Below are 27,875 nucleotides of genomic sequence, written 5' to 3' on the forward strand. Positions count from 1 at the left end.
ATGTGCGAACAGCCACTTGGGTATCAAATACTCAGCGAAGAGGGCGAACTCTTAGCTGAAAGATCCGCAAGGAGCAGAATTCACTGACTATGAGACTTCCGGGCAATGCTTTATTGTGTTTTAGCTAGGAATTGCAAGAGGCTTGTGCTGCAGCTCCTGAACACGAAAGCTGGCCAAACAAAGAGAAACGACAGAAACCAAGAGTTAAGAGACTCTTACCTTTGGATTCAGATCAAAGAAAGTGTAGTACTTAAAGCGTAAGAGAAGCTGATCGTCCTCCTGGACGCTTTGTTCCATAAGCGATCGTGATGAATCCAGCCAGCTGGAGAAAAAACAAAAAAATAAATTCAGTTGTGCCAGGAAAACAAATGTCAGATACAAAGCTACAGAGTAACTCTAATGAATGAATAGTTTTGGCTCCTACAAGCACAGGCAAATTCACATAACTGAAGCACACTGTATTTTTGCATGGGTGTCTAAAGTATTTAAACAAAAGAACACAAGAACTACCAGGCTGGGTCATAGAATATCAGGGTTGGAAGAGACCTCAGGAGGTCATCTAGTCCAACCCCCTGCTCAAACCCCACATCCACCCAATCCACTATGTTCTTTTCCAACAGTAGCTAGGACCAGTTGCTTCAGAAGAAGGTGTAAAAAAACCCTGCAGTAGGCAGTTATGGGGTAACCTGCTCCCAGAGAAGTTTCCTCCTGACCCCTATTAGCGAGATGTTATTTAAGCCTTGAAGTATGAAGATTTCTATCCCTGTCAAACCTCTTGCCTGTCATTTTAGCATTTGCTATTAGAACTCCAGCTACTCTTGTCATCCACAGAAATGTCTAATCTCCTATTCAATCCTGCAAATTTAAAAAAATCTCAGCTCATGTTCCAATACTTGAAATACATAAAAAAAAAAAAAATGAGCCGTCACTGTTCGTGAAATGAATGCTGAGAAAATCTAGTGCCGTTATGTTGTGCTATACCATACAGAGAACACTGTGCAAAAGCTTATTAACTTTAAGCACAGAAGTCAATGGGGCTACACTCATAAGTGCTTTGCTGACCAGCTCCCTAAATGTCTAAATGACAAAGTAAAGGCTGAAAGACAGGATCACTGTCAGCTTGTGGGATTACAAATTCTGATAGGCCCCATCTAACAAGAGCACTTTGGTGGTCATCCCATGCCAACGCAAGCACCAATATCATCATATGTCAGCAAAGACCTAGGAGGAGTCTTTGTTGGTGCTGAAGAGCCAGCAGAGGGAGCACAACAGAGTCATTTTTGTAAATCTTATTGAGTAGAATTTGTCTGTGGCCTGCAGTAGTGCACTGTTTAGTCCAGGTGCATTCCTGGGAGGAATTACTGATTTGCAATGATCAAGAGGAGGGGGTGGAGCCAGTTGGGTGCCAAAAAAAGCTAAAAAAAAAAATGCAGTTTTCTTTTGTGGAAAGCGCTTGCAGGCTCAATGATTCCTCTGCCAGGTCTTCAATTATGGCTGAAGTCTAGGCATGCACGCAGAGGAGCAGGGTTGACGCATGATCTACAGAGAATGTGGGTCTGTTACAGCCTCCACTTATACAGCAGCTGCCATCTTGGTCAATACACTAAGGATTGAACCTGGGTCCCCCAGAGCTGCAAATAGAAGTCTACAGTAGGGCTGATTGAAAAACTTCCATCAAAAGTGTTTTTCTGTTAAAGTCCAAGCTCTTGAGTGTGGCTCTTGAGCTCAAGCTGTAGCAGCTCATGCTTTTAGCTCTGGAGGTCCCCAGTTCAGTCCCCACTGTGTCAGTGAAGATGGCAGCCATCACACATGCCCTCAGCGCTTTATTTAAGGAGAAGCCACCATTACTAGATAGAGGGCCAAATTCTCCTCTCAACTACACCACTGCGATCTTACACACTTCAGTGGATTTGCAGTGGTCTGATAAAGAAAAATTTAGTCTAGAGTCTTTTTATGTTACGTTGCTGATCACTTAAAACAAAATCATCGCCCAGAAAAACGTGGCATAAAGGCAAAAAGTAGAAAAGAGTCAACGAAGCATTTATGAGATGAGAACTAGATCAAAGGACCCTTTTAAAGAAACCCCACAACTAAATGCAAGAGTTAGGTTTTCAAATTCCGTGTTTCATTTCTGAAAAGGCTGGATTAGCGTCAATTCAGCTAAGCGAGCTTACGTGCCAAAGAGAAGCATCCTTACCCTGCATTAAGTTTGGCTTTGTCAGCTAAGGTCCGAGGCTGATACATTTCGGCCAGTGTTTCCGGAGAACAGTTGGGATGGCTGAAGGCAAGGATGCTGCAGTTCGGTGCAGTCAGAGGGCTGTCGCTGAACCAAGTCATAGTAGACGGGACTGGTGTTCCATTGACAGGGTCATAAATGGGAGTCATAGTTTTACTGAATAAACCAGGACTTGCTGCAAGTTAAAAACAATAATGGATTGTTAGAAGGGGAACCGGTAGCAACCGCTATCTTCAAGTTGCCTAACACTTTGTTATACAGGATTCTAACCCATTTCTTTGAGGAGCTCTCACACCTCCATTGTTCGAAGCAGGCTTAGGTATGTGCCTGGGGAAATGCCCGCTGGGCAGAGAAGCGTCTTTTCTTTGTCCTATGAAATTCCACTCAGATTGGGCTGATATATAAAATGTTAAAAAAATCAGCAGTTCCATTCTCTCCCTTGCAGCATGTCAGAAATGACGGACCATTCCAAAGCCGTGCTCACGCTGCCAATGAAGCAGCAGTATATACTGTTTGCAGGGTTGGGGCCTTAGTCAGATACTCTTTTTGTGTGTGTGGGTCTTTCAGGAGCACCGGGACAGAAAAACTATTAAAAAAAAAAAAAGTGGTATAAAACCACAAACGCTGGCATGGAAACTCAAAGGCTGGGATAGGACCTGAAACTACTTTCAAATCATTTTTAAAAATCTGGCTAGATTTCATGTCAACAGCATCCCTTTAACTTCTGCTTCCCTGTACACCTCTGTGCCTCCTCCTGTTTTAACTGCACAACATGAAGACCTGTTTCCCCTTCCTCGGCCTCAAAATATTTCTCTTTAAAAGAAAAAAAAAAATCAGCTGAATAAAGTTCATCTGGGTTTTCGTTACCTGGTGATCCTGCAATCACTGGAGAGTTGTACAGGTTTAAAATGTCTTCTATGACTGGTTCTTTGTTATTCTTGTCTTTTTTCTTTTTCTTTTTCAAAGTATCTTCCGACTGTTTCAACAGAGAGAGTTCTTCCGACCGTCTAATATCTACAATGATAAGTGCTGAAGTTAAGGCTACAGAATCTTACAAGATAATGGCCAATAAAAACCTCACACGGCACTGGCACTTGGTACTCCTCCATATTCAGGGCTGTATCCTACAACACAGCTCCATGGAAGCACCCACAATCCAGCTGCAAGTAATCATCCACTGCTAATTGCTGCTTGGGAGAAATCCATCATTGGCATACCAGGGTTGCTGTGGCTCAGGACTGTAGTATGTTGACAGGGCTGTGCGGGGAAGCAGGATGGATGTCTTGGTCTGAGCAGTGCTACAAGTGTCTCGAGCACTAAAATTCACTTCTTCATAGTAAAGAAATAAAGGCAATGGGCCTGATTAATTCTCACCTCATTTATGCTAATGTACTCTGGGAGTAACTCCACCCACCCTGCGGGGCTACACGGTGGTAAGGCCGGCGTGAGAGCAGAACGGGGCTCAAACTCTTCTGCGCACAGTGTGAAATGGGTTGGTGGCTTCAGCCACCGAAAGCCACCCTCAGAACTCTCACTAATCAGCAACCACGTGGGTCACAGGAGAAGCTCCTGATAATGTTATGGATCAGGGATCTGTAAGGACGGAGACCTAGCCTGTTAGCCAGCCTGCACTGGATACTGAACGTAAAAGTCTGTGCTCTCTTCAGAAAGGTCCAGGCCTGTGGTCTGGGACGGAGGTTATAGATTTAAGGCCAGAAGGCCCCACCAAACCTCCAGTATAGCACAGGCCACCAACACCACCCAGCCACCCCCGCACCAAGCCCAACAATCGGAATGAGACCAAAGGATTACAGCCCTCGGCAGACTAAACTATTGTTCTCTGCTGCAGCACCATGGAGGGACAGCGGTGCAACAGTGCCTGGGACCCTGGTAGTGGCAGGGACGTGATTAAGGGAGCTATGCCTCTTTGAAGGGGGTAGGAGTTTTGCACGAATAGGGGCTGCAGACACCGAGCCAACAGGAAGCTCTGAAACACAGCTGCCATCAGAGATGAAGAGTCACTTACTGAGGGTTTTGCAGATGTCACTGACAGCCTTGAACACCACCGAAGAGAAGCTGACCTTCAGCCGCACGGTTTTCATGTTCGGCAAGCAGAGGCGCAGCATCTTGTGCTGCATGGTAAAGAGCAGCTTGGCATCTGCCTGCACCCCACACTTATCCAGCGTCCAGTGGGTCTTCAGAAGCCAGCACTTCTTCTGCTCCCACCAAAGAGCGTAGTCTGACCAATCCCGTGATAAGTCTAGGGCAATATCGAACAAAGGAATGCAAAGTGTGCGATCAGTAACAAACTATAAAGCAGATCCACTCAAAAGTCTTGTTTTGAAACACGGAGCTACAGATCAGACGAACAACGAGAATGTTATTAATATTTGTACTACGGTAACAACTAGAAACCCTAGATCAAGGCCCCAGTATGCTAGACACTGCACAAACACCCAGAGAGAGACAGTCCCTGGTTCAAGTTCCTCAAAGAGGAAAAGGGAATTAACAGGGATCTACCATCTCCCAGGTGAGTGTCCTAACCATCGGGACATTCTAGTGTAGGGCTCCCTCAATCTCGCCTATTGCTGCTGTTCCTCTTGAATTTAATAATTAAATATTAATTGGGCCAGAGAGCGTGAGGATGATTCTGCAGCCTAGTACACCTGAGAGGTGACAGATCCCTGTTCCAATCCCTTCTCCCACTCAGGTGGAGGAGGGTCTTGAATTAGGGGTCTTCCACATCCTGGGATAAGCACCCAATCCACTGCAGCTCGAGAGGGAAGTCCCACCCCAGCTGTTTTGTGTGAACTCACCAGAGGGACCTGAGCTGGGAGGCAGGCTCAGAACCCACCTACTGGATTGGGCCCCTGCACGTGACTTGGGAGCTGCACACCCCTTCCCAAGTTTGTAACTGCTCCGGGGCATAAGCAGGAGACAGGCATTCAGAGGCCTCTCTCGAGGCAGTAGTGTGCACGCTCAGGAAGGAGAGGCTGTAGTGCACCTGCCCAGATGGAAAAACCTGCGATGCCAAGTGAGGTTAGCTACTACAGTAGGAGTTGGCAACCTATGGCACGCGCTCCAAAGGCAGCACGCAAGCTGATTTTCAGTGGCACTCGCACTATGGTGCTAACCACAGCTGTATACAGGGTTAGGTGGCAGCCGAGCAGGAAGTTTGTGGATTGCAGTGGTGCCTGTGAAGGAGAACAAGACGGGGAACTCAGGCACGGAAAAATGCAGTGACTTGCCCAATGCGGCTACAGCAGAGCTAGGAGTTGAATCCACATCTTCTAAGCTTTATCCCACCCTTTGCCCATTTTAGCTATTTGGATTATAATCTCTTCAAGGCAGAGACCATCTCTCACTATGTGTTTGTACAGCACCTTGCACAGTGGGGCCCTGATCTTGGTTTGGACCTTTAGGAACTACCATATGATTAAAAATATAAACAACTAGAGCAAATCGGTAGCTGTATGATTTGACAGATGTTCCTTTAATCCAGAATTCTCCACATTATTGCAAGAACACACTTCTTACAAAGAGCTTCTAAATAATGAACAACCTGAGCATCATTTCACCCACCACCTAATGAAAATTAACCAGAAATTTAAAACGTTGTTGGATGGATTATCTTTTAAATGCAGGATCTGCTAGAAAGAGACTGTCATAAACAGATAGTTAAGGGTTAATGTCTCTTTTATCTGTAAAGGGTTAAGCAGCTCAGTAAACCTGGCTGACACCTGACCAGAGGACCAATAAGGGGACAAGATACTTTCAAATCTTGGTGGAGGGAAGTCTTTGTTTTGTGCTCTTTGTTTGGGGGTTGTTCGCTCTTGGGATTAAGAGGGACCAGACATCAATCCAGGCTCTCCAAATCTTTCTGAATCAGTCTCTCATGTTTCAAACTTGTAAGTAACAGCCAGGCAAGGCGTGTTAGTCTTATGTTTGTTTTCTCAACTTGTAAATGTTCCTTTTTGCTGAGAGGATTTTACCTCTGTTTGCTGTAACTTTGAACCTAAGGCTAGAGGGGGGTTCCTCTGGGCTATATAGAATCTGAGTACCCTGTAAAGTATTTTCCATCCTGATTTTACAGAGATAACTTTTAATTAAAGAAAAAAAGGTAAACATTTTCTTTTTAAGGACCTGATTGATTTTTTTCTTTCTTGTTTTAAGATCCCAGGGAATTGGGTCTGGACTCACCAGGAGTTGGTGGGGGAAAGGAGGGGGGAATGGTTAATTTCTCCTTGTGTTAAGATCCAAGGGGTTGGATTGGTATCACCAGGGACTCGGTGGAAAAGCCTCAAGGCTATCCAGGGAGGGGAAAGTTTTGGGGGGACAGGGAGTGTGCCAGACACTGGAATTCTGGCTGGTGGCAGTGTTACCGGATCTAAGCTTGTAATTAAGCTTAGAAGTGTCCATGCAGGTCCCCACATCTGTACCCTAAAGTTCAGAGTGGGGGTGGAACCTTGACAGAGACAAAGTCTTGTGTTTTGCAGCACAGCTTAATGACAGTGCTAATCCACTGCTGGAAGAATAGTTTCCTTGGTAAAATTATTAATTGATGGAAAATTTTGGACCAGCTCTGAAGTGCTTTTGATGGAAAATGTCTATTTCACCAAAATGGAATTGTCTGTGGGAAATGTCAAGGTTTAATTTTTTCTCCTCAGTTTTCATTGAAAAACTAACAAACTGCCTCCCCCAGCACCCCAAACACAGAAATGTTTCAGTTTCTGCCAACCTGACATTTTTTCTGTTGCTCAGGGGGGAAATTTTAGGTTTACTGAAAATTTTTGCCCAACTGGCTGAAATTTTTCAGGTTTTGGTTCTCAAAAGCCAAACATTTTTCCAAAAAAATGTTTTTTTTTTCTGTTGCCAAACCTGAAAAACAACCAGTTTTTGCTTTTTTGATGAAAAAAAACTTTGATGAAAACATGGGAAATGGTGGATTCTCCATCTCTTGATGTCTTCAAACAAAGACAGGCTGCCTTTCTGGAAGATATGCTGTAACCAAATCGGGGACCCTTTTGGCCTTAAACTAAGAAGCAGCTCTCATTTTAAAACAAAAAATTAAAAATATATTGAACAAAGCAATATCATTTGTTTCCAGAAAGTTGCAACATCGAAAGAGAACAGACACAGTTTATGTAGGATCTGGGGGCCGTGTTGCTGACCATCTAGTTCACTTGGTACTGTAGATTTCTTTTTGTTAAACATCACAAGTAAAAGTCCATGCAGCTGTTTGGCTAAAGGGGTGGAATGCAAGGGATTAAGGGAATGGACTTTGTGACCTTATTATTTTCCTTTGAGTTCTGAAATTACCCCGGCTTCCCCATCAGCTTCAACAGCTCCAGGCTGAATAGGATGTAGTCACTCTTTAAGCTCTTACAAATGAATCCAGTGAACTCTTTTCTACAACCACCACCACCTTGGAAAAAAAACAAACATGCTTCTGAGTGACTTGATGGTGAAATACCAGGGCTTTCTTGTGTGTGAATTCTTTGGCATCCTTATGTCGGCTGCATGCCAGAAGAACTGGCCTCTCAGTTTGGATGACACTGGTTTACACTACAAAATTACTTCGATGTAACTATGTTGCTCCAGCTTCTCCTGCCAACCTAGCTACCGCCTCTCATGGAGGTGAGTTATTAACCAAGGGGAGAAGTCTCTCCCAGCAGCTTAGAGCGTCTTCACCATAAGCGCTAGAGTGGTGCAGTTGCGCTGCTGTAAATTTGTAGTGTAAACCTGCCCTGAATTACAATTCACAGTCACAAAAGAGGTACAGACAGTTAGTCATGATAGGCCATGCCATGGACTGAGCAAGCTGACCAAAGAAGATGGCAGCACTTCTGATGTGTACAGAAGCAAGACGAGAAGTCAAAGATATGAATAGTGAGGCCCAGATAACACCTCTTCTGCACCAAGTGTTCAACTCTGTAGCGGTTCCAAGTCTGAGGAATGCAAGTCCCACTGCATGCATACCTGAATAAGGGTATGTCTACACTACCCGCCGGATCGGCGGGTAGCAATCGATTTATCGGGGATCGACACATCACGTCTCATCTAGACGTGATATATCGATCCCTGAACGCGCTCCCATCGACTCTGGAACTCCACCTGGGTGAGTGGTGGTAGCGGAGTTGACAGGGGGAGCCGCAGCCGTTGATCCCGCGCCGTGAGGACGGGAGGTAAGTCGAAATAAGATACGCAACTTCAGCTATGGGAATAGCGTAGCTGAAGTCAACGTATCTTACATCGACCCCGCCCCCTAGTGTAGACCAGGACTAATATAGACAGACCCTGTGTAGCAGTCAGCAAGAAAGTAACCAAAGATTGCTAGATTTGAAGAGAGAGAATCATGCTTGTGGAGAGTGTGGTGGAGGAAATATCTGTATTATGTGAAATCTAGAGACAATGACATTTATAGTCAATATTTTTTCAGGTATAGTTGTATCTGGAAGTTCCTTCTTGGCCTGTATGGATCCAACTGCAAGATCAGGGCCCTGGGATAATTATTTCGGGATGCAGCTTATGTTAGTGGCTGGGACACTGGATTGTGACTCAGGAAATCTGGGTTCTATTCTTGTCTCTGCCACTGAACTGCTGTGGGACTGAGGGCAAGTTACTTCACCTTGTTCCATCTTTGTTTCCTCTCAAACCTTTCCTCTGCCTTGTCTATTGAGCCAAGGAAGGGGAGGAAGGGAAAATCTATACATGTAATTTCAATAACAGCATGAAAATTAACTCTCTCTCTCTACTCACTGATTTGTTCTACTAATTTGAGCATCACTCCACCAATATGTAGATCTCCCGAGACCCGAAGTGTAAATTCCTTTTGCTCTTCTTCATACTGATGATCGACTGTGACAATGAGCTCCCAAGAACTGGATCCATATTCTTTTGAGGAAGTCATCTCAGCAACCTCTACTGTGAGGTCTACAGAGTAAAAGAAAGTATAAATAAACAGATGTTCAAAATACAATGCATTTAAACAAAAATAATAAATCAAGAAATGGACTTAAGGGCCTGATGTGGGCAACAGTTCAGACAGAGAAATACCGGAAACTTACGCAGAGGTGTGGCATAGGTTTCCTCCAGAATCTGCTCCCACTGGATTTGAATGATTTTAGCCACAAAGTCAGGAGATATTTCTTCAGAACAGGGGAACTTGAACCAGCGAAAGAGCAGAGACAGCTCTGTTCAAGCAAGCTTCCCACTTCCTGAAGCAAACCTGCTTTACAGATGCTATGGCGGAGGCTGTGAAGTTTTGTCACTCTGTCTATGTAAACTCATGAATTCCATTTGATTTTATGCACTCTTGTTTACGACTGTGACCGTCACTGTGGATTATAGCTTCCATTTTATGGTAGAAAATGCACCACATCTGAAAATCTGAAACAGGGCCATTAGCAACTGTATAGTCTTACCCAGATAGCTCCAGAGGGGTGCCAGGCAGAGCCACTAGCTTTTAGCAACCCTCTGCCACACAAAGTGGGGAGAGGGGGAGAATGGAAAATTCCCCAACATGAGAGGAGAAGCAGGAAGAGGCGTCCCGACCCTGCTTTTCAAAGGACAGGCTCTCTAGCAAAGGGACAAAGACCATCACCGGAACGAGCAGACTGAGAAGATGTAGGGGGCAAGATGGACCTGGTCCCCTATGACCAAACCCTAAAGGACTCTCAGGAGTGGTGAGGACTCTGAAGGAGGGAACTGCGTTCAGCTGTGCATTGTTTTTTTCCATAGGTCTGTAAATCTCTTGTGCCGTCTATGAGTAAGGTGCATGTGTGTTTAAGAAGTTCTTGGCAAAGCCTGAGTGAGTACCTTGCATTATCTGCCATGTGTCACCGAAGGGTTAAACTACACGCTGGAGCACCCACGAAGGTAGAGCTCTGTGGAGTGTGCACATAGGACTTGGGGCAGGTTCAGAACTGGTTTGGGGACCTAGGGCAGCTGGACTGTTGGGTCCCACCATCCCACAGAAAGGTGTCAGACAGGATGTGCCCAAGAGGTAAGGACTAGAGATAGCGTCTGGACACTGCTCAGATTCCGTGAGTTTGGGAGCACATGGGATCCAAAGACTGGGTCCAGGACAGCAGATTGGTGATCGCCTGCTAGTGGAGACCCTGGCAGGCCTGCAACAGAGACAAACCATTTCTTTGCCTACTTCACAGCCAAAACGTAAGATTTTTTTAAAAAAAAGTCTTTGTATCCCATTTGGTCAGATTCAGGATAGGATTTCTGGCACTGGAACGCCAGCATTTCCCTCCTACTGCATTTGCCACAGGTCACCTTTAAGCCAAGGTGACCTGTTAGACCAAAGTCCAAGAAAAGGATGCCTAGGGGCAACCTTGTCAATAGCAGAGGAAAATTAGCCTTATGATTCATCGGTTTTAGTCCTGCTTCAGGATGGGGGTGTGTGTGTGTGGACTAGATGACCTTTCAAGGCCCCTTACAACCCTATACTTCTATGATTAGCTCATCTAGTCTCACCCTCTGTAGAACACAGGCAAGAGAACTTCAAAGAAAGCATTTATGTCCTGAGGGGTAGCAAGCTGGAGAACACGGGCAACGATCCTACAACCTCTCACATGACATTCCACAAGATTGCCATTCTCCTGACAGACTGTGCTTTCTCCCTCGGCTTCCCACTCAGGTGTCATTAGTTTCTGAGGGTGAACCATCCAAATAGGCCCCCTCGCAAGGGAGAGCGAAACTGAGGGAAGCAATGGTCCATCAATGAGGTGGGTAGGGATTTGATTACTCACCCCCCATCCCAAACACAAGGTCCAAACTGGGACTCACTGCAAGTTAAACCAACAGCCTCCTTGGTTAGCGTCTTGGTAGCCACGAAATCCTGGACCCCATTCAGAGGACGTGTCATCCATATGGATGTTAAAGTCACTGATCATGAACAGGATCCCCAGTACCTAGATACTCTTCCTCCTTCTCTTCAGTTTGGGTTACAGTAAAACCTATGGTTGCGTTTAAAGCTAGGATGGCATATTAAGGCCCCAATCCTGAAGTTATATTCATGTGGATGGAACCTTGTATCTGGGTTGAGAGCCCTGGGCTTTCACAGAGCTCCCTGTGGGCCCAAAGATCCCCCTACACCGATCCAAGCACAGCTTGGCACCAAGACGGCCAGGGGCTGCTCTGTAATAATTTAAGAATGCCGTCCGTGAGCTGGTTATTGGGATGTTCACTGTATGACTACACTGTGTGAAACAGGAAGGCTAAAGAATGACTTGAGATGATACCTCAGTGCTCACATGGGGGTTGTTACAAGGCAGTGGGGAGAGGCCTGACCTCCTGTTGAGCCTTCCAAAGGCAGTTTGGTCAGCAGGGACCCAAAGCCCACAGACTGAGAGAACAAAGAATTCTACAAACGATTTTCTCTCTCAAGACAGGGAGACCGTTGTTGCTGAGAAGCTGGTCAGACTCAGACACATACAGACACCTGCTGGGGTGGCGTGAAGAAGTTAGACCATCCCTAGGAAGGCCTATATCCATGTCAAAACCTTCTCCCCCACCCCTTATGTTGTGCTTTATTATTACTGTTGAAATCAAACAATGCTTTGGTTTAAGGCGGCCATCTGGACACTCTGTTCACAGAGCCTGGAAGGGAAGAACCACAGGTGCTGAACTCAGCTGGGAAAGCATGGTTGATATACAGAGTATTTTAAGACCAGGCCTGGTCTAAGAGTAGGAGAATCCCATGATTTCACCCTGTAGATTATTATTGTTATTATTTCACAGTTACCGCGCTAGTTACCGCTAGCTCTGTAGCTGTGACAGGCGCCTTATTTGATTTATTTCTCTAAAGCCTCTCTTCAATATTTCCCTTTCAAGCCAGAGGTTTTGTTTGTGATAATAAAAACAAACAGTAATAGATAATCTAGCAGAGAAAGGCCTAATGGGTACCAGTGGCTGGAAGTTAAAACCATACAAATTCAAAGAAGAAATAAGGCAGACATTTTTAACACTGGGGGTGATTAGCCACTGGAGCAAGCTACCAACAGAAATGGTGGATTTTCCATCTCTTGACATCTTTAAATCAAGACTAGATGCCTGGCTGGAAGATATAATTTAGTCACACACAAATACTGGGCTCAATGCAGGTGTAACTGGGTGAAATTTTACAGGTCAGACTAGATGATAATGGTGCCTTCTGGGCTTATATATGAATGAAGGTATTACATTTATTAAATCAGTGGTTCTAAATAGTGTCATAGCAACAACATAATAGAAATCATTTAATTGCTGGGAAACATTATGGTTACCTTCTTTAGAAAACACACACTTGCACAGATAATAAATCCTAGCCCTTACTGCACCAAACGTTACATCCTTTAATTAATTTTAGAGTAAACAAACCGGCATGAGGCCCAACCCTTCTTCAACTGAAGCCAATGGGAATTTTGTTTCTTTTCCTACTAGTTGAAAGGGGCTTTTCCTTAAATGATCGCACCAGTGCAAAAACCAAACAAACAGAAACCAATAAAATAAAAATATTAACAACAAAATGAACTCTATTTACCATAGGTATTTCTTAAGAACCAACGGCCTTGGCATTTAAGAACAGATACCAAAATTTATAGCACCTATTTAAAAGCCATGATATTTGGGTTAGGAAATCAAGACTCTCAAATGCAAGGTTTAAAACATCATGCAAAACTCTTAGGAACCAGCTTGCTGAACCCACTGAAGTCAATACCAAAACTTCTACTGGCTTTCAGGACTGCAGGATCTGGCCCCAATTTCTTCAACAGCAAACACTTGTGGGCTACCCAAGAGTGACAATGAAGACAGGACAATTTCTTGATTTAAAGGCTACCAGCAGTTAAAGTCAGAAAATCTGGTTGCCCCACATTCCTCCTCCAATCCCTCCCTCCAACTCAATCATTTCAGCGTGCACTTGGAACCGCTGTTTGCTCTAAAGCGGGTTTTTACACGCAGAAATCTTTAGAAGCCAGGTGGAAATCAAGCAAGCTCCCTGGGCCTTCCACTGCCTATTTGTACAAGCCGAGGACCTGGCCTTAGGTATCCAGATCTCATTCTCCAAAGGACCCATTAAGGCCATTAGGCTTTTAAAAAAAACAACACACCCTACAATTAATACGTTTCCTCACAACAAACTGCCACTTGCCCCAGGTTACAGCTACCACACAAAGCGACCTGGTCTCTCCCACCAACATAGCAGGAGCTGCCCAGAGACCTGCAAGCAGAGTAGGGCTTTAAGGAAGAATCATCCTCCCCTTTCAATCCCTCCTGCCAGAGGAAGCCGGGGGAGCAAAGCAGGGGCTGGGGGCGCTGCCCACGGGAGAAAGGGTCGTTCCCGCCCACCAGCGCTCCCGCTCCCACTCACGTGCCTCGGCCAAGGGCAGCTCTCGCCTCCCAGACCCGCGGCTGCTCCCTCCACCAGCACCTGGCGCCTAAGAACCGCGAGGGGGAGGCGCCCTCCGCCCGGCCCGGCCCGGCCCGGCCCTGCCCTGCGCCGCGGCGGGCCCCCGGGGAACCAGGGCGCGGCCTTAGCGCTGCTCCTGCAGCCGGCCCGGCCCCGCTCCCGCGGGCATCCCGCCCCGTCTGGCAGCGGGGCGCGGGCAGGTCGGGGCGAGCCAGGCGGAGCGTGCAAACCGCACAGGGCGGCTCTGCTCGCCTCTCCCCGCCCTAAATACAACACAAGCCCCTTGTGGCACTGTAAAAATGCTCTATCCGTGGTGCTGCCCTCAGAACTGAGCACCTCCCAGCCGTGACTATTTATCCTCCCCCGTGGGCAGGGCTAGCATCCCCCTTGGACAGATGGGGACACTGAGGCACAGGGACGCCTCACTCATTCGGATCAACAACAGCGTGAGGCACCTCAATACCGTTGAGGAACTGGAGCTAAGTGACTTGCCCAAGGTCACCTGGGAAGACTGTAGCAGAGCACGTTTCCAAAGTAGCTTTTTGCCTCTTGGAGTCTCCAACTCCTGCACCTTTCTCAGGGCTCTGGCAAAATCCAGGTCGGTCCCACTGGTGCTTATTGACAGGCCTTGCACACTCAGGTTCTTGTGCATCAGTTCAGATAAGATGGAACCACAAACACGTGCAGGAGGCCAGACTTTTTGGAGCCTTGGGAATGTTTGCTTAGGATGTCAACAGCAGCCACAGACAAAGTATAATTGTCAATCCCCAGCTCCTGCTCCCGGGGCAGATGTAACAGAGGATGGGGATTTCTAGCCACTCCTGAAAGACTGGGAAAGAATCAGACTGTTGCCACCAGCTGCTGCGGCGGGTCACCACACCCTAATGACCAGGTAGTTCCCAGCTTCTGCTGCAAGTTGCCATGGCTGGCGTGACCTTCCTCCCCTGCCAGCAGCCCATGGAGGGACAAGGCGGACAGCAGCCCAGAAGTGAAAGAACAAGTAAGTAGGAAGGGGCCTCCTGGCCCATCGTTTCTTTCTAGCCCTGCCACCTTCTATTTTATAAGGCCAGAAGGTTCCTCAGTATGTACTAGTCCCCCTTTGTCCTGGTGTCACCACCACATTTACCTGCGGTAATTTCCCCTGATGGGCAGAGAGACTCTTCTTATAAATTAGGGAGATTTTTACCTGAAGGAGAAGCCTCCTCCCTATACGGGACCTTAACAAGCACTCAAATTGTGGTAGGCCTGGCCTCAGCCCCCCTCCTTTAGGCATGAAAATTCAAGTGGCATCAAACCAAATAAACATGAACTGTCACATGACATTGAGTGCCCCCATGTGCTTTCACCTGACACCCTGCATGCCCCCACCAGCAATATTAACAGGGGTGGACAGTACTGCAAACATGGTCCCTCCTATGTAAAACCCTCTTGCCCCACAGGGATACAAATGTTTCATGCAGATACATGGGGCTTTGGTCCTAGAACTCAGACACTGAAGAGAATCAGTTCCCGGCTGTCTTAACGCTACAGCAGGTGGCTTTCTGGAAAGTGGAGGCTATTCAGAATCATTGGAATAGTTGACTTACAACCCTGGTTCCTGCCAGATGCTCTAGAAAAGAATACAGGTCACAGGGCAAGGTGAAGCAGTCCTTGAAGTGAAGGAGGAGACTATACCTCTTTGCAAGCGGTAGCTAGAACAAGCACAGGATGGTGAGGCGAGGTCAGGGGCTGTCCCTCAGTTGGCTCAGAGCTATCTGCTGACTTCCCACCAAGCCTGGCTGGACTGGTGACCGGCTCTTTCAATTGGGGAGCAAATGGCTGCCTACAGCTTTGATCAAATGAGGGCAGTGGGCATGGCCCAGAATGGGTAACCTATGGAGTTATGCCAGAATTGCAGGAACAGCTGTGTCCTATTCACAGTCCTGGCAACTCCTCCAAATGCCACAACATAAGTGAAATCATCAGTTATCTACTTCTGATGAGAGCATTACAACCCCATTCCCATCCTTTTTCTAGCCACGGAGAATCAGGGATAAGCAGAGCAGGGCCCCAGCTGAAACATAACTAAGTTCCTACAGGAAATTTATCTTCAAAGCATTTACCATCCTCAACAATTCTTATGCTTTGCATACGGAGGGCAGCCTTTTTCTTTTCCCAGCTTCTATCATTACCAGTTCCTTGATTCATAGATTCCAAGACCAGAAAGGACGAGTGTGATCATCTAGTCTGTTGTATAATACAGGCCATAGACCTTCCCCCAAACAATTCCTAGAGCATATCTTTTAGAAAAAAAGATGATTTTCCATCAAGATTCAATCAGGTTAATTACTCACTTAAAAATGTACCTTATTTCTAGACTGAATTTGTCTAGCTTCCACTACCAGCCACTGAATTGTGTTATGTCATCTCTGCAACAGCGAAGAGTCCATTATTAAATGTTTGTTCCCTATGTTGGTACTTTGGATTAGTCTGTCACCCCTTCACCTTCTCTTTCTTAAGATAAATTGAGCTCTTGGAGTTTATTTATCATCTAAGCCATCTAATTCTTTAATTATTCTCATGGGTCTTCTCTGACCCTCTCCAATTTATCAACATCCTTCTTGAATGAAGGACACCAGAACTGGACACAGTATTCCAGCAATGGTTGCACCAGTGCCAGACACAGTGGTTAAATAACCTCTACTCCTACTCAAATTTCCCCTGTTTATGCATCATTGGTCACATTAGCCCTTTTGGCCACAGCATCACACCGGGAGCTGATTATCCATCCTGACCCCCAAATCTTTCAGTTACTGCTGCCCAGGATAGAGTCCCCCAGCATGTAAGTCTGGCCTGAGTGTACACAACCTTTGTTTACATACATTTAGTCATATTAAAATGCTGTGATGTGCTCTCAGGGTCTGTCTCCAGAATCAAGGGAGTACTAATATTGGCTTTAGGGAAGAAGAAAATTCACTTATCTTTTCTTGGGCAATTTTTCTGATCAGGGTCCTGAACAGAGAAAATTGAAGTAAACGCACTGAATGATCAAGATACTCCAGAAGCTGAAATTCAGAACAGACACATGGTGCCGGGGATGTCTGTCATTGGCCTGGGCTGAGGATGAATACTGTCAAATACAAAGTCTCAGCTCAGGAGAAGGTGACCATAGTGGAAAACAAGTGGCAGCCCAGAGACAAAAAATAACTTCTTATGGGAGCCTATTGGGAATGTTGATCTCATCCAGACTTGTGTGAATGAGCTGGAGTTCATATGATATCTATCCAGTAATTCCTATTATATGTCAGGCTGTTTAAGATGCTCGTGACTGTAAGTGCCAATCTCCAGGCAGACTATTAAGAAACAGGACACAAACCCCAAACTGATTGGGTGGATTATAGGTAGATTTCACCAACCAAGTAATCAAGTGTAACTCCTCAAGCACTGAAACAACCTTAACATGGAGTCAGACAGTCCTCGTGGGAACTCTAATATATCCTGCCACCTAGGCAAGCCTGCCTTTGTGAGAGATGGTCCCTTCCTAAAAAAAGTCACAACATTCAGGTTACTCCTAGTCCCAAAGGACCAGTCACTTACCCATATCAATTGTACCTTAGATCTCTCATCAAAGACAATGCCTGTAGCCCGTCCTGTAATAAACTGATTACAGATTTATTAACCAAGAGAAAGAAATAAGTTATTTACAAGGTTAAAGCAGGTAAACACACACATGAATGAGTTACGGTCTTAGGTGCCAAAAGGTAATAGAAACTGCTGCGATATTCAAGCTTTCTATGACCTCTAGAGCTAAGCAAAGCAGCTTATGGCTCCCTTGCTTGTGCTTAGAACGATTGCCCTCTCCACCTTCCAAGCAGCAGGGTGATAAAGTTCCTTCTGGTCAGGGATTTTTATTCCCTTCCCCTAGAGTTCAAACCGATGGAACAAGTGTCAGCACCTGTCTCCTCTTCATGGGTGTGTGTGGAGGGGCAATCAACACAGTCGGTGTTCTTTGATGTTTCACAATGGCTCATTTGGTTTCAAAGGGCCTTATTGTGTGCAGGACCAGCACTCCACACTCATTATTGCTTCTTTCCTGTTGGGCGAGTTACACAGTTACAGAGATTTACAATGCAAACACTCAGTGAATACAGATGTTCTAAGTGAAGTCAATGCATGCAGCATCCTACAAGCATTTCATCAACACTAAACACATTCTTATCAACTTAACATCTATTATAACAATATTAACACACAGGTGAGCCAGACTGGTTTCCAGCTGTGCATTTGTCCGTGTGCAGTGAGGCCTAGGGCCTTGGCTTGAGCTGGCACCTGGTCTGCCAGAGTCACAGAACATTCTCCACTCCCTCAACTGTGGAATGCAGAGGATCAGATTATTTAAGGGATCCTCCCAATTCAATCCAGGAAGTGGATACTAGGAAGAGAGCGAGTGAGCTTAGCGTCCACCAGCTAGAACACAATGATTTATGGGGGTCTCGGAGCACTGCTCCTTCCACGGGTAACAGACCTGGGGGAAACCCAGGTTCCTGGTCCTGCTCCAAATTAGGGAAAGCAGGGATTTGAACTGTGGTCTCATATTCCAGCTGATTACTCTAGGCTCTTCTCTCTCCCCTGAATGTCTGAAAAGCAACGGTGGTTTTGTTTCACGCTGTAACGAAACCAAATGGCAAAACCTTGAACTTTTTCATGAAACAATTCTTGTTGTCTGGAGGGCTGGCCACATAACAGCAGCTTTGGGAGAGACTGTGAGACCTGGGCAATGGGGTTTGCAAGAAATGTGCAAAGGGAATGTACAAAATGGGGAATGCTCCATGCAGAGACTGCATGAGATGTCCTTCTCTTGTTAAATCCTTTGTATTGTTAGCAGAAATCAGTGGGCTGGTCTCCAAAAATTAGTTGGCATTGGTGGGAGGAAATGCACCTTGGTAGCTCACAAGCTGCATAGTGGAACAATGGTTACTTTGATGTGCTCAGTATGCCCCTGCAATATCTTGAATAAGCTCATGTCATGCAGCTGGCAATGACCGGTGAAGATAATGGTATTGGAATCCTATCTGACATTAGCAGAGGCCCATTGTTGTAAATGTGTTCCTACAGCTGATAGCCTGATGGGCTGGAGTGATGGAAGAAGTGGGAAAAAAGACAAAAGAATTTACCTTTTTGTAATGGATTTTGATGCTTCCCTTTTCCACAGCTGCATCATCTGCCACCTACAAGGGGTTCCTCTGATCCTGTCTTTGTGGGAAAGGAGTGGCTGCATCAGCTGGTTAGTTTGAGACACAACGTGACCCTTAGTAACTTAGTTCTGATGATATTGCTGCCCTCCTTGCACTGAGCTACGGCTCCCTGACTTTGTGATGGGACTCCCTGACTTTAATGGTAGGCAGGTGACTGCCCCATTATCTTGAGGGAAGGATGATGTGTATGCTGTATTGGATTATGCCCCTGCTAGTCCCTTTTGTGGAGGAGGTTATCACCAAGGCTGGAGAGGAATTTCCTAGGCTAGGGCTGGGGAGTTATAACAAAGAATAATGGGACGTAGTGAGGAAAAGGAATATGTGGAAGAGTATCCCGAGTCTGAGCTCCACCAGGCTGTGGAATAGTCTTCCAAGGAGGGAGGCCTTAACCCCCACCCATCTCTTGGGACTTTAGAACTAGATTTGAAATCCATCAAAGGTAAGAGTTTCACATAATCACAGGGATGATCCTCAAAATCTTTGGCATCTCTAATGCCTATGAAATTCTTTGTAAATTCCCAGATGCAATATCAGAGTAGGAGTTCCCCTTCACTGATGGTGCTCAAGTCCAACCTCTGCAAAGTGCTGCTGACATTCCAGGGCACCACCCATTCCCACTAAATAATAGTTTCTTCCCTCTTCTGCGGATGATATTAATACTGCAGAGCCACTGCTCCCACCACGGAGGGAAAGGGTTATCTCCTCTGAGGCTGCATTGCAAATTTATGGCCAAACATGTGGCATTTCCCCTGGGACGCCATGCTCCGCTTCTCCTCGCAGCAGACACTGCTGCTCTGTGCTCCACCCAGGAGTGACCAAACGTGTGAGAATTCAGAGACAAGCCATCACCCCTTGTGTCCTCAAGTCCTTCTGACTCCAAACCCAGTGGCTTTTCTGTTCTCTCTCGGTGGACATTAGGGCCTTTGCTGCCTCTGGATGAGCAGGTGGGGATATTGAGCAAGCCCTTCTCTAATGCTTTGTCTACACTTAGTGACATGTAACGTACAGGCGCTACTCACGTAGCTACGCGCCACAGTGCAAGGCTCTGGCGTGGGGCAGGCAGCGGGGACAGGCTTCGGCAGCAGGGAGGCAGTGGTTCACTACATGCAGTGTAGTCATGGGAGGCCCTGCTTGGGTGTGTCGAGAGCCTTGTGGGGCTCGCTTGTGTATACTCCCTAGGGTTCAGGCATGTAGGGCACTTTACTTGCTTAAGCTCTATCCTCATTGTCTCCATTGCTATTGAAATACCCATGCTAGCTGAGGGTGCAGTGTCTGTATTCCACATGCCACCATAAGCATAGCTGTACCTTAAGGGTATGTCTGCACGGCCAGTGAAGGTCTGATTGTAGCATGGGTAGGCCATGGATTTGCAATACAGCCTCAGAAGAGATAACAGGTAATAGGTGACAATAGTCATGTAGACATGGTGGCACAAGCTTCAGCAGGGGCTAGCAACCGGAGTACAAGACTTCCAGGGACTTTGGATACATATTCTGGTTGCTAGCCCAATGCCACGACTGCTATTGTTACCTGTGCTAGCTAGATTAAAACGAACACGGGGATGCCTACCCATGCTCCAGTCAGACCTTTACTTTGTTTGCAGGGTAGACATACCCCCAGAGGCAAGTTCCCTGCAGAACATCCTTTGTACCTCATTTCTAGTTGCATGTGTTGTTCCTTTTCCAGAAGCAGCGAGACAATCAGACAAGGGCCTGGGAGAGAACAGAGAGAAAGGTTCCTTGTCTTTCTAAAGTCTAATTTGCAGGGAAAGCCTCTCTGGGGAAAATCAACAAAGAACCTGTTCTGTATGCCAGTGACTGAACTTGTCGACCCTCGAATGCTGTCCAGTTGTGTCTGGCTCCTGAGCTAGAAGGGTTGGAGGGGTGTGGGGGCAGTGTGGAAACCGCCCGGTCAGCCCTCTGATAAGCTATACTGCATGTGGTCCTGACGTATCACCTCCACACGATTAAGGAGTGTAGTTTATGGTGTGAGATTTGGGGTCCCATGTTCCAATCCACCGCTAGGGTGGGGAATCACAGCTGGGAGAGGGTAAAGGAGAACTCCTTAGAGCCGCAGTGGAAACATGTAGTGCCCCACCTGAATGGCAGCAAACTAGGCTTGAGAGCGTTGCCCGAAGGCCTCCTACCCGGATCTAGTCTCTGAGATGCCACAGCCACAGTGATGGTTTCTCCAGTTTCACCATTCCACTCGCTGAGTTCTCCTTGATGGCCCCGCCTATGCATGCAGATTCAGGCTACTGTACAAGTAACAGAAAGAGAAGTTCCCACGCACTCCCTCTATATATTTCCCTGTGGGTCTATACACTACATTCCTACAGGCCATCTGGGCTGTTTGATACACCTGTTTTATGCATGTGTGATGATCCACACCCCTAGGGTAAGGGCAGCACGGGCTATCTGTCACAGTTCGTAAAGCAGCCCTTTGGTGTAGGGCTGCGTGGCCTAGCGGCCAGAGTCTATAGCGCCCCCTTTGGTGTAGGGCTGCGTGGCCTAGCGGCCAGAGTCTATAGCGCCCCCTTTGGTGTAGGGCTGCGTGGCCTAGCGGCCAGAGTCTATGGCGTTGGGGTTTGACAGCCCCAGTAGGGGGGCTCAGGCCCACCCAACTCCACCAGGCCCCAACCCAGGGCCTTAACAGTGGCATAGCAGCTTGCCACTGACTCAGCAGGGGGGTCCTAGCAAAGCACGCTGAGTTTCCCTGGGAGGCAGGTACCGCTCTGCCACCCTCCCTGGGTCACTTCCTACCAGAGTCTGTGTTGGGGTTTCCCCATGAGATGTCGGGTCCTCTGTGTTCAGCAGGTCCAGTCATCTCCAGGGTCTCCTCCAGTCGCCGTGGTGCAGGTGGGCCATGAACAGCCAGAGGTGTGAATCCCCAGTTGTAGTTGCCGTTGCTGTGCAGGGAAGTTTAGGCTTGTGGAGTTTAGGCCATGCTCAGCCTGAGCCTACTCAGAGGTGATGTCTGTGAGCTCAGACTTGCAGTCCTGTTCTTCTGTCCTCCTTCATTTGGCAGGGCGGGAGAGAGGAGTGAGGAGATCCACAGAGCTCCAAGTAAATTGCAGGAAAGTCCCTCTCCCCTTGCTTCCCCGATCTATACATATTCTAAATGAGCCTCACTTGATGTGACCTCATGCCTGAGTTGGACCTGACATTCCCTCTACAGTTTGATTCCTCCTGTTCCTTAAGTGTCCTGTGGAGATGGTTATAGTGACAGATCAGGCTGCTATTCAGAGATGGGCACAATTAATGCAACATGTCTCTGGAATTGTCCATCCCTTGCTCTGCGTAGTGGGGACTCCACAGTGCTCAGTTCCCCCACTTGTTAGGCTATTGGGGAACTCGGAACTGCACTGGAAATTCTGGAATGTGCATATTTAGTATAATATGTACCGCCCATATCATAAATATACAGTGCTTAAAATGCAGAAAAGCCTCTTAACCATAGGCATAAAGCTCTCACTTTATCATGCCTAAGTCGCATGGGAAATCAATGGAATTTAAGCTTTAAAAAATATATATCCAGTTATTTAGCAGCCTAAGTATCCGAAAGATAAAATTCCATCCCCGTGTGCTTTTTTTATATAGAGTTTCAGCCCCTGCCTGTTCAGAGTCTTAAAGCCTTTTTAATTATGATTAATTATATTGATTTAAGATCCAAGACATATTGAAGGGGGGATAATTTAGGTGCAGACATAAGACAGTTCCCCCCACAAGAAAGAAAGTGATGCTTGTGCAAATTTTGTGCATAGAAAAGACTTCAGGAGTCAGAGCTGAGTGCTGGGCAATCCTGCCAACAATCAATGATCCTGTGTGATTCACGCCTGTGAACATGTCACCCCTCAAGGCCTGGATTCTTCGTGGAGGATTTCAAAACCCTGCCTTTCCTTTATAGCCGGCTCTCATGCTTGAAAAGCAGACTGAGGAAGTGGTAGCATGACCAATGTGAAATCTGAGACACTTAAAAAGCATTCTAGAAAACCCCTGGAGTGTGAGTAACAAGGAGAAGTGAGCAGAGGGGGACTCATTACTCAGAACAGAGTCAGGGCAATAACGCATGGGTGTGCATCACAATATGTATTTTCCCCAGACGTCTGATGTAATGACTTTAACCTTTGTCATGTTGTTTTTGACTTGAGTTCTGAAGGTCTGCACAGTATCAGTTGCAGCCAGAATCATTTGTCATATCTGAGGATTAGCTAATCCATTATTACCTACCACTCAGTCTTCCTCCTTGATTCAGTACAGCAGTGGCTCCAAAACACCCCCCCCCCCAGCGGGTTGGAGTGTCTTGCAAGATTGATAAAAATAATGAATGGGCCAGTTGTGAAAGATGTGAGGCAGTGACGGTGAGATTAGGTAGTGCTAAGGATTGGTTTTTAATCTCAGTCCACTGAAGTCAATGGTAAAGGGGGGGCAGTTGGACCGATGCAGGACGCTTTTGCAAATCCCACCTTTAAATCCGTAGGTAGGCATCTAAGCAGAAGTAGCCTCTTCTTCAAAGATTCTGGTCACCCAGAGCTTCCTAGCAGAAGTCATGGGTGCCCAGCACCTTTAAAAACACTGGTCACTTTTATTTAGGTGCCTAAATGTGGACATAGGTGCTTAATTTAGGAGCCTGAGTTTGAGAACATTGGCCAATAATAATAAATTAACCGAAATACTATGCTTTTCTATAGCACTGTGCATTTTGGTGCTCAAAGCAATTTTTATCAGGTAGGAAATTGTTCTTGTTCTCACTTTGCAAATGGAGAAACTGAGTCAGAGGGACTTTGTCCCTGGTTGCATAGATTGCCAGTGACAGGGCCAAAAATAGAACCCCAGTGTCCTGAAAATTAGTCCATTGCTTTAATCACTAGACATGCTCCCTAATGCAGCACTTTTTGTGTTACACACATCAAACACTTCCATGTAATGTCTTTTGTTGCTAATGTTCCCTCAATACAACTATTTCCCATTTAACAATAGGAGGGCATCTGTGATCTAAAGGATTGTGCATGGGATTGTGAATCCTGGGTTCTGTTCCCAACTCTGCCACTGATCGGACAAATCACTTAACTCTGTGCCTCAGTATCCCCATCTGTAAGCTGCTTGTGATAAATGAAGTGGGGGCGGGTAGCTCCCTTTTATGGACATCCATCCAGCCAGTAGCTATAAAATCCTTCTTAGTAGGTGTTCTCTAATTGCTCTATCTGTAAATGGTTAAAAAGTCTCATTGTTATGCATAGGTAAAAGGAAGTGAGTGGGCACCTGGCCAAAAGAGCCAATGGGAAGGCTAAAACTTTTTAAAATTTAAAAAAGACCCCTCCCCTTTTGTCTGTCTGTTGTTGTTCTCTAGGGGGAGAGGCAGATGAGGCAGCAGCTATGCTGTAAGAAGCTTGGGCCAGGTATGAAAAAAACATCAGTATCATACCTAGAAACTACTCATTTAAAACCCCAGATATGTAAGTAGATCAGGAAATGTCTAGGAAGACACGATTAGGTTTATCCCTTTTATTTTGTTATGGCTTGTGGATTCCTCTGTGCTAACCCCAGGTGCTTTTGTTTTGCTTGTAACCTTTAAGCTGGAAAGCTATTCTTGGTGCTTAATCCTTGTAGTTGCTCTTTTAAAATCTAGCACTAGCCTGAGTTCCCAGATGTATTTTCTTTCTTTTTTTTTATTAATAAAATTTACCTTTTTTAAGAACAGGATTGGATTTTTGTGTCCTAAGAGGTTTGTGCACATGTTGTTTAATTAGCTGGTGGCAACAGCTGATTTCCTTTGTTTTTCTTTCTCAGCTCTTCCCCAGGGGCTGGGGGTGGTAATGAAAGGGCTTGAGGGTACCCACAGGAAGGAATTCCCAAGTGCACCTTCCTGGTCTCAAAGGGGTTTCTGCACTTGGGTGGTGGCAGCATCTACCCATCCAAGGTCACAGAAAAGCTGTAACCTTGGAAGTTTAATAGCAGCCTGGAGTGGCCAGTATTAATTTTTAGAATCCTTGCGGGCCCCCACCTTCTGCACTCAAAGTGCCAGAGTGGGGAATTATCCTTGACACTGCTAATGGTGTACTTCCATCATTGTATCCTACTGTGAGATATAAGGATGAGCAACACTACATGCTGTTTTGTGATACGCCAATATGTCTATATTAGGGATGCAGTTATTGGGCATCTTCACCTGATGCTGATTTATTGTAGTGCTGTACTGTGTAATCAGAGAAATGCGAGGCGAAGAAATCCAACGGGGTAACCTACGACCTGATCCCATTGAAGTCAAAGCGAGTTGGTCTGGGTCCAGATCAACCAATGGCTTTATCCCGTCCAGTCTTAAATGTCTCAGGCGATGGGGATCCCACTGTTTCCCTTGGGAGACTATTCCACAAGCTAAAAGAGCTCATGGTTGTGCAGCTTTCTGAGATAGGCCAAATCCAGTGCTTAATACTATGCTGATGGGAACCTGGGAGAAATCGGAGGTAGATAGATCCTCCTTTTCTTGATTATTTTTATCCCTTTGCTTCTATTAATATTGCCCATAATAAGTCCTATTCCCTGCTGAACCCCACTATCAAGTATGGATAGAGGATATCTAAAAATAGTGTTTTTGTTTATTTTGTATTATAGTAGCACCTAGAGAACCCACCTGAGAGTAAGGCCCCACCGTGCTAGGCACTGCAGGGACACAGAATAAAAGACACTCCCTGCCCCCTCAAAGAGTTTACAGTGTAAATAGGCAGCACAGAGAGAGTGAGAGGGGAAATGACTTTCTGAAGGTTACACAGCAGGTTGGTGGTAACACCCGGAATAGAACCCAGCTCTTTAGAATCCCAGTACAATATTCTAGCCACTAGACCATACTGCCTCTCAGTGCAGAGTTGTGCAGTAGTTATGTACTATAGACAGCTATGAAATGAAACTTCATAGAAATCTTTATGGATCCTGTGGATCCAGATTTTTAATAAATTTTCTTTTAATATTACTTTTCCAGATCGATGTGATATCTACTGCTGACACAGGTCAGCATTGAAGCTTTAAAGTTCAGCCATTTTGGAGTCACCCAGAGTCAAAAGAAGTCCTGGTAACTTGTTCTTTGAATGGGAGGTGTACACTTTCTCTAACACAGCGTTTCTGAAACTGGGGTCCTGGGGTCCACGAGGGTACTCCAGGGGGTCCGGGGGCCCTGCTGATCAACTCCTCCCTCTTCTTCCTTCAACAACCCCCCTCCCTCCCAGCGCCTTCTGTATGCTGGGGAACAGCTGTTCAGCAGCATGCAGGAGGCACTGGGAGGGAGAGGAGTGGGGACGGGTCGGGGGGTAGACGGGGACGGGTGGGCAGAATCATGTATGGGGCTGCTGGCCTCACTGATCAGCTCCTCCCCGCCCCTCCCAGTGTCTCCTGCACGCCAGGGAACAGCTGTTCAGCAGCATGCAGGAGGTACTGGGAGGGCATGGGATGGGGTGTGCTCAGGGAAGGGTATGCAAAGAGGTGGGGAAGAGGAAGGGCAGGGGTGGAACGAGGGTGGGAAGAGGTGGAGTGGGGGCTGAGTGGGGCTCTTGGGGGTCCCAGAAAATTTTTAAATCAAAATGGAGGTCCTTGGGTTGCTGAAGTTTGAGAACCGCTGCTCTAATACCTCTAACTCAGTGAGTGGATCCTTCCTCAAAAGTGTGTTAAATCATCTCTGAGTTGAGATCAAGTGTGGAAATGAAGGATAATGCATGAGAAAAGTGACGGACTATTTACAATCTTAGGCTCTCAATCTTGCAAAGACCTGTGCTGGTGCTTATACGTGTTCACATGAATAAGCCTGTTGGCTTCAATGGGACTACTCATATGTGTAAAGTTAAGTACACCTGCATAAGCCTTTGCAGGATCTGGGTCTAACCCAGAAACCCGTCGATAACAGCTTCCAGCCGGTGGCATTCTCAGGGTCACCATGCTCATAGATTTGCAACAATTGGACTGAGGCAAAATCCATCCCTTGGTTAACTCCACTGACGTCAATGGAGTTATTGTCAGGGCTGAATTTAGCCCCAGGTGGTGTTTTTAGTGTTGAGGTACAGTGCAAAGAGCAACATCATCAGTAAGGCCAATAAGAAGAATTGTCTTTTTCTTAAGAGTGTTAAAACATAAATTGTTCCCGGTCCACTTTTGGAGATTTTTATTTTTTTTTAATTAAATTCAAAATTAAGGGCCAGATCCTGTAACTGGATCTGTGTGCACTTGAGTCAGATCTCTGGGCAGCTCCGTTTACAGGAGCTGGCCCTTCCTATTACATTTCCACTGTGAAAGGGATCCCTTTCTCCAGCAGTGGGAGAATTTCAGCACTGGGTAGAGTGCACCAGCTATTTAACAGAGCACAGGACCAGTGCATTGCTAACCGTGCTGGGCAGGAAGTGAAGGAGATGACTGAACTGAAACAGAGGCCTGGTCTACACTAGGCGTTTAAACCGGTTTTAGGAGCGTAAAACCGATTTAACGCCACACCCGTCCACACTGAGAGGCCCTTTATATCGGTATAAAGGGCTCTTTAAACCGGTTTCTGTACTCCTCTCTAACGAGAGGAGTAGCGCTAGTATCGTAATTACCATATCGGATTAGGGTTAGTGTGGCCGCAGATCGACAGTATTGGCCTCCGGGCGGTATCCCACAGTGCACCACTGACCGCTCTGGACAGCAATCTGAACTCGGATGCAGTGGCCAGGTAGACAGGAAAAGCCCCATGAACTTTTGAATATTTCCTGTTTGCCTGGCGTGGAGCTCAGATCAGCACGTGTGGTGATGCAGTTAAAAATCAAAATAAAGAAAGAGCTCCCGCATGGACCATGCGGATGTGATCGCTGTAAGGGCAGGCAAATCTGTTCTATCAGCGCTCCGTTACAGAAGACGAAATTCAAAATCATTTTTAAAAAATCTCCAGACAGACGCCATAGCAGGGGCTCAGCGCACTGCTGCGTGACAAGCGTAACGGAAAGCCAAAGAATCAAATGGACGCTCATGGACTGGAGGACTCAAGCTAT

General features: G+C 46.4%; 1 protein-coding gene across 4 annotated transcripts in view; it reads right to left on the bottom strand.

The window, feature by feature from the left end:
- The window catches only part of FERMT1 (FERM domain containing kindlin 1), a 36,166-nt gene extending 20,755 nt beyond the window's left edge, over positions 1 to 15,411 (bottom strand). The window contains exons 1-6 of one of the 4 annotated variants that reach the window (XM_039532330.1): positions 15,312 to 15,411; positions 8,996 to 9,169; positions 4,263 to 4,496; positions 3,104 to 3,250; positions 2,198 to 2,411; positions 220 to 322 (exon numbers count right to left, since the gene is read on the bottom strand). In XM_039532330.1, coding sequence (XP_039388264.1) covers positions 220 to 322; positions 2,198 to 2,411; positions 3,104 to 3,250; positions 4,263 to 4,496; positions 8,996 to 9,146 — 849 coding nt within the window. In that variant the 5' untranslated portion in view covers positions 9,147 to 9,169; positions 15,312 to 15,411. Of the gene's footprint in view, positions 1 to 219; positions 323 to 2,197; positions 2,412 to 3,103; positions 3,251 to 4,262; positions 4,497 to 8,995; positions 9,170 to 9,303; positions 10,369 to 13,598; positions 13,719 to 15,311 lie in introns of those variants that run through there. The other 3 variants (XM_039532329.1, XM_039532327.1, XM_039532328.1) reach the window with 3 other exon arrangements.
- Positions 15,412 to 27,875: the final 12,464 nt, after the last annotated feature.

This window comes from Mauremys reevesii, linkage group 3 (assembly GCF_016161935.1).
Source record: "Mauremys reevesii isolate NIE-2019 linkage group 3, ASM1616193v1, whole genome shotgun sequence".
Lineage (NCBI taxonomy): Eukaryota > Metazoa > Chordata > Testudines > Geoemydidae > Mauremys > Mauremys reevesii.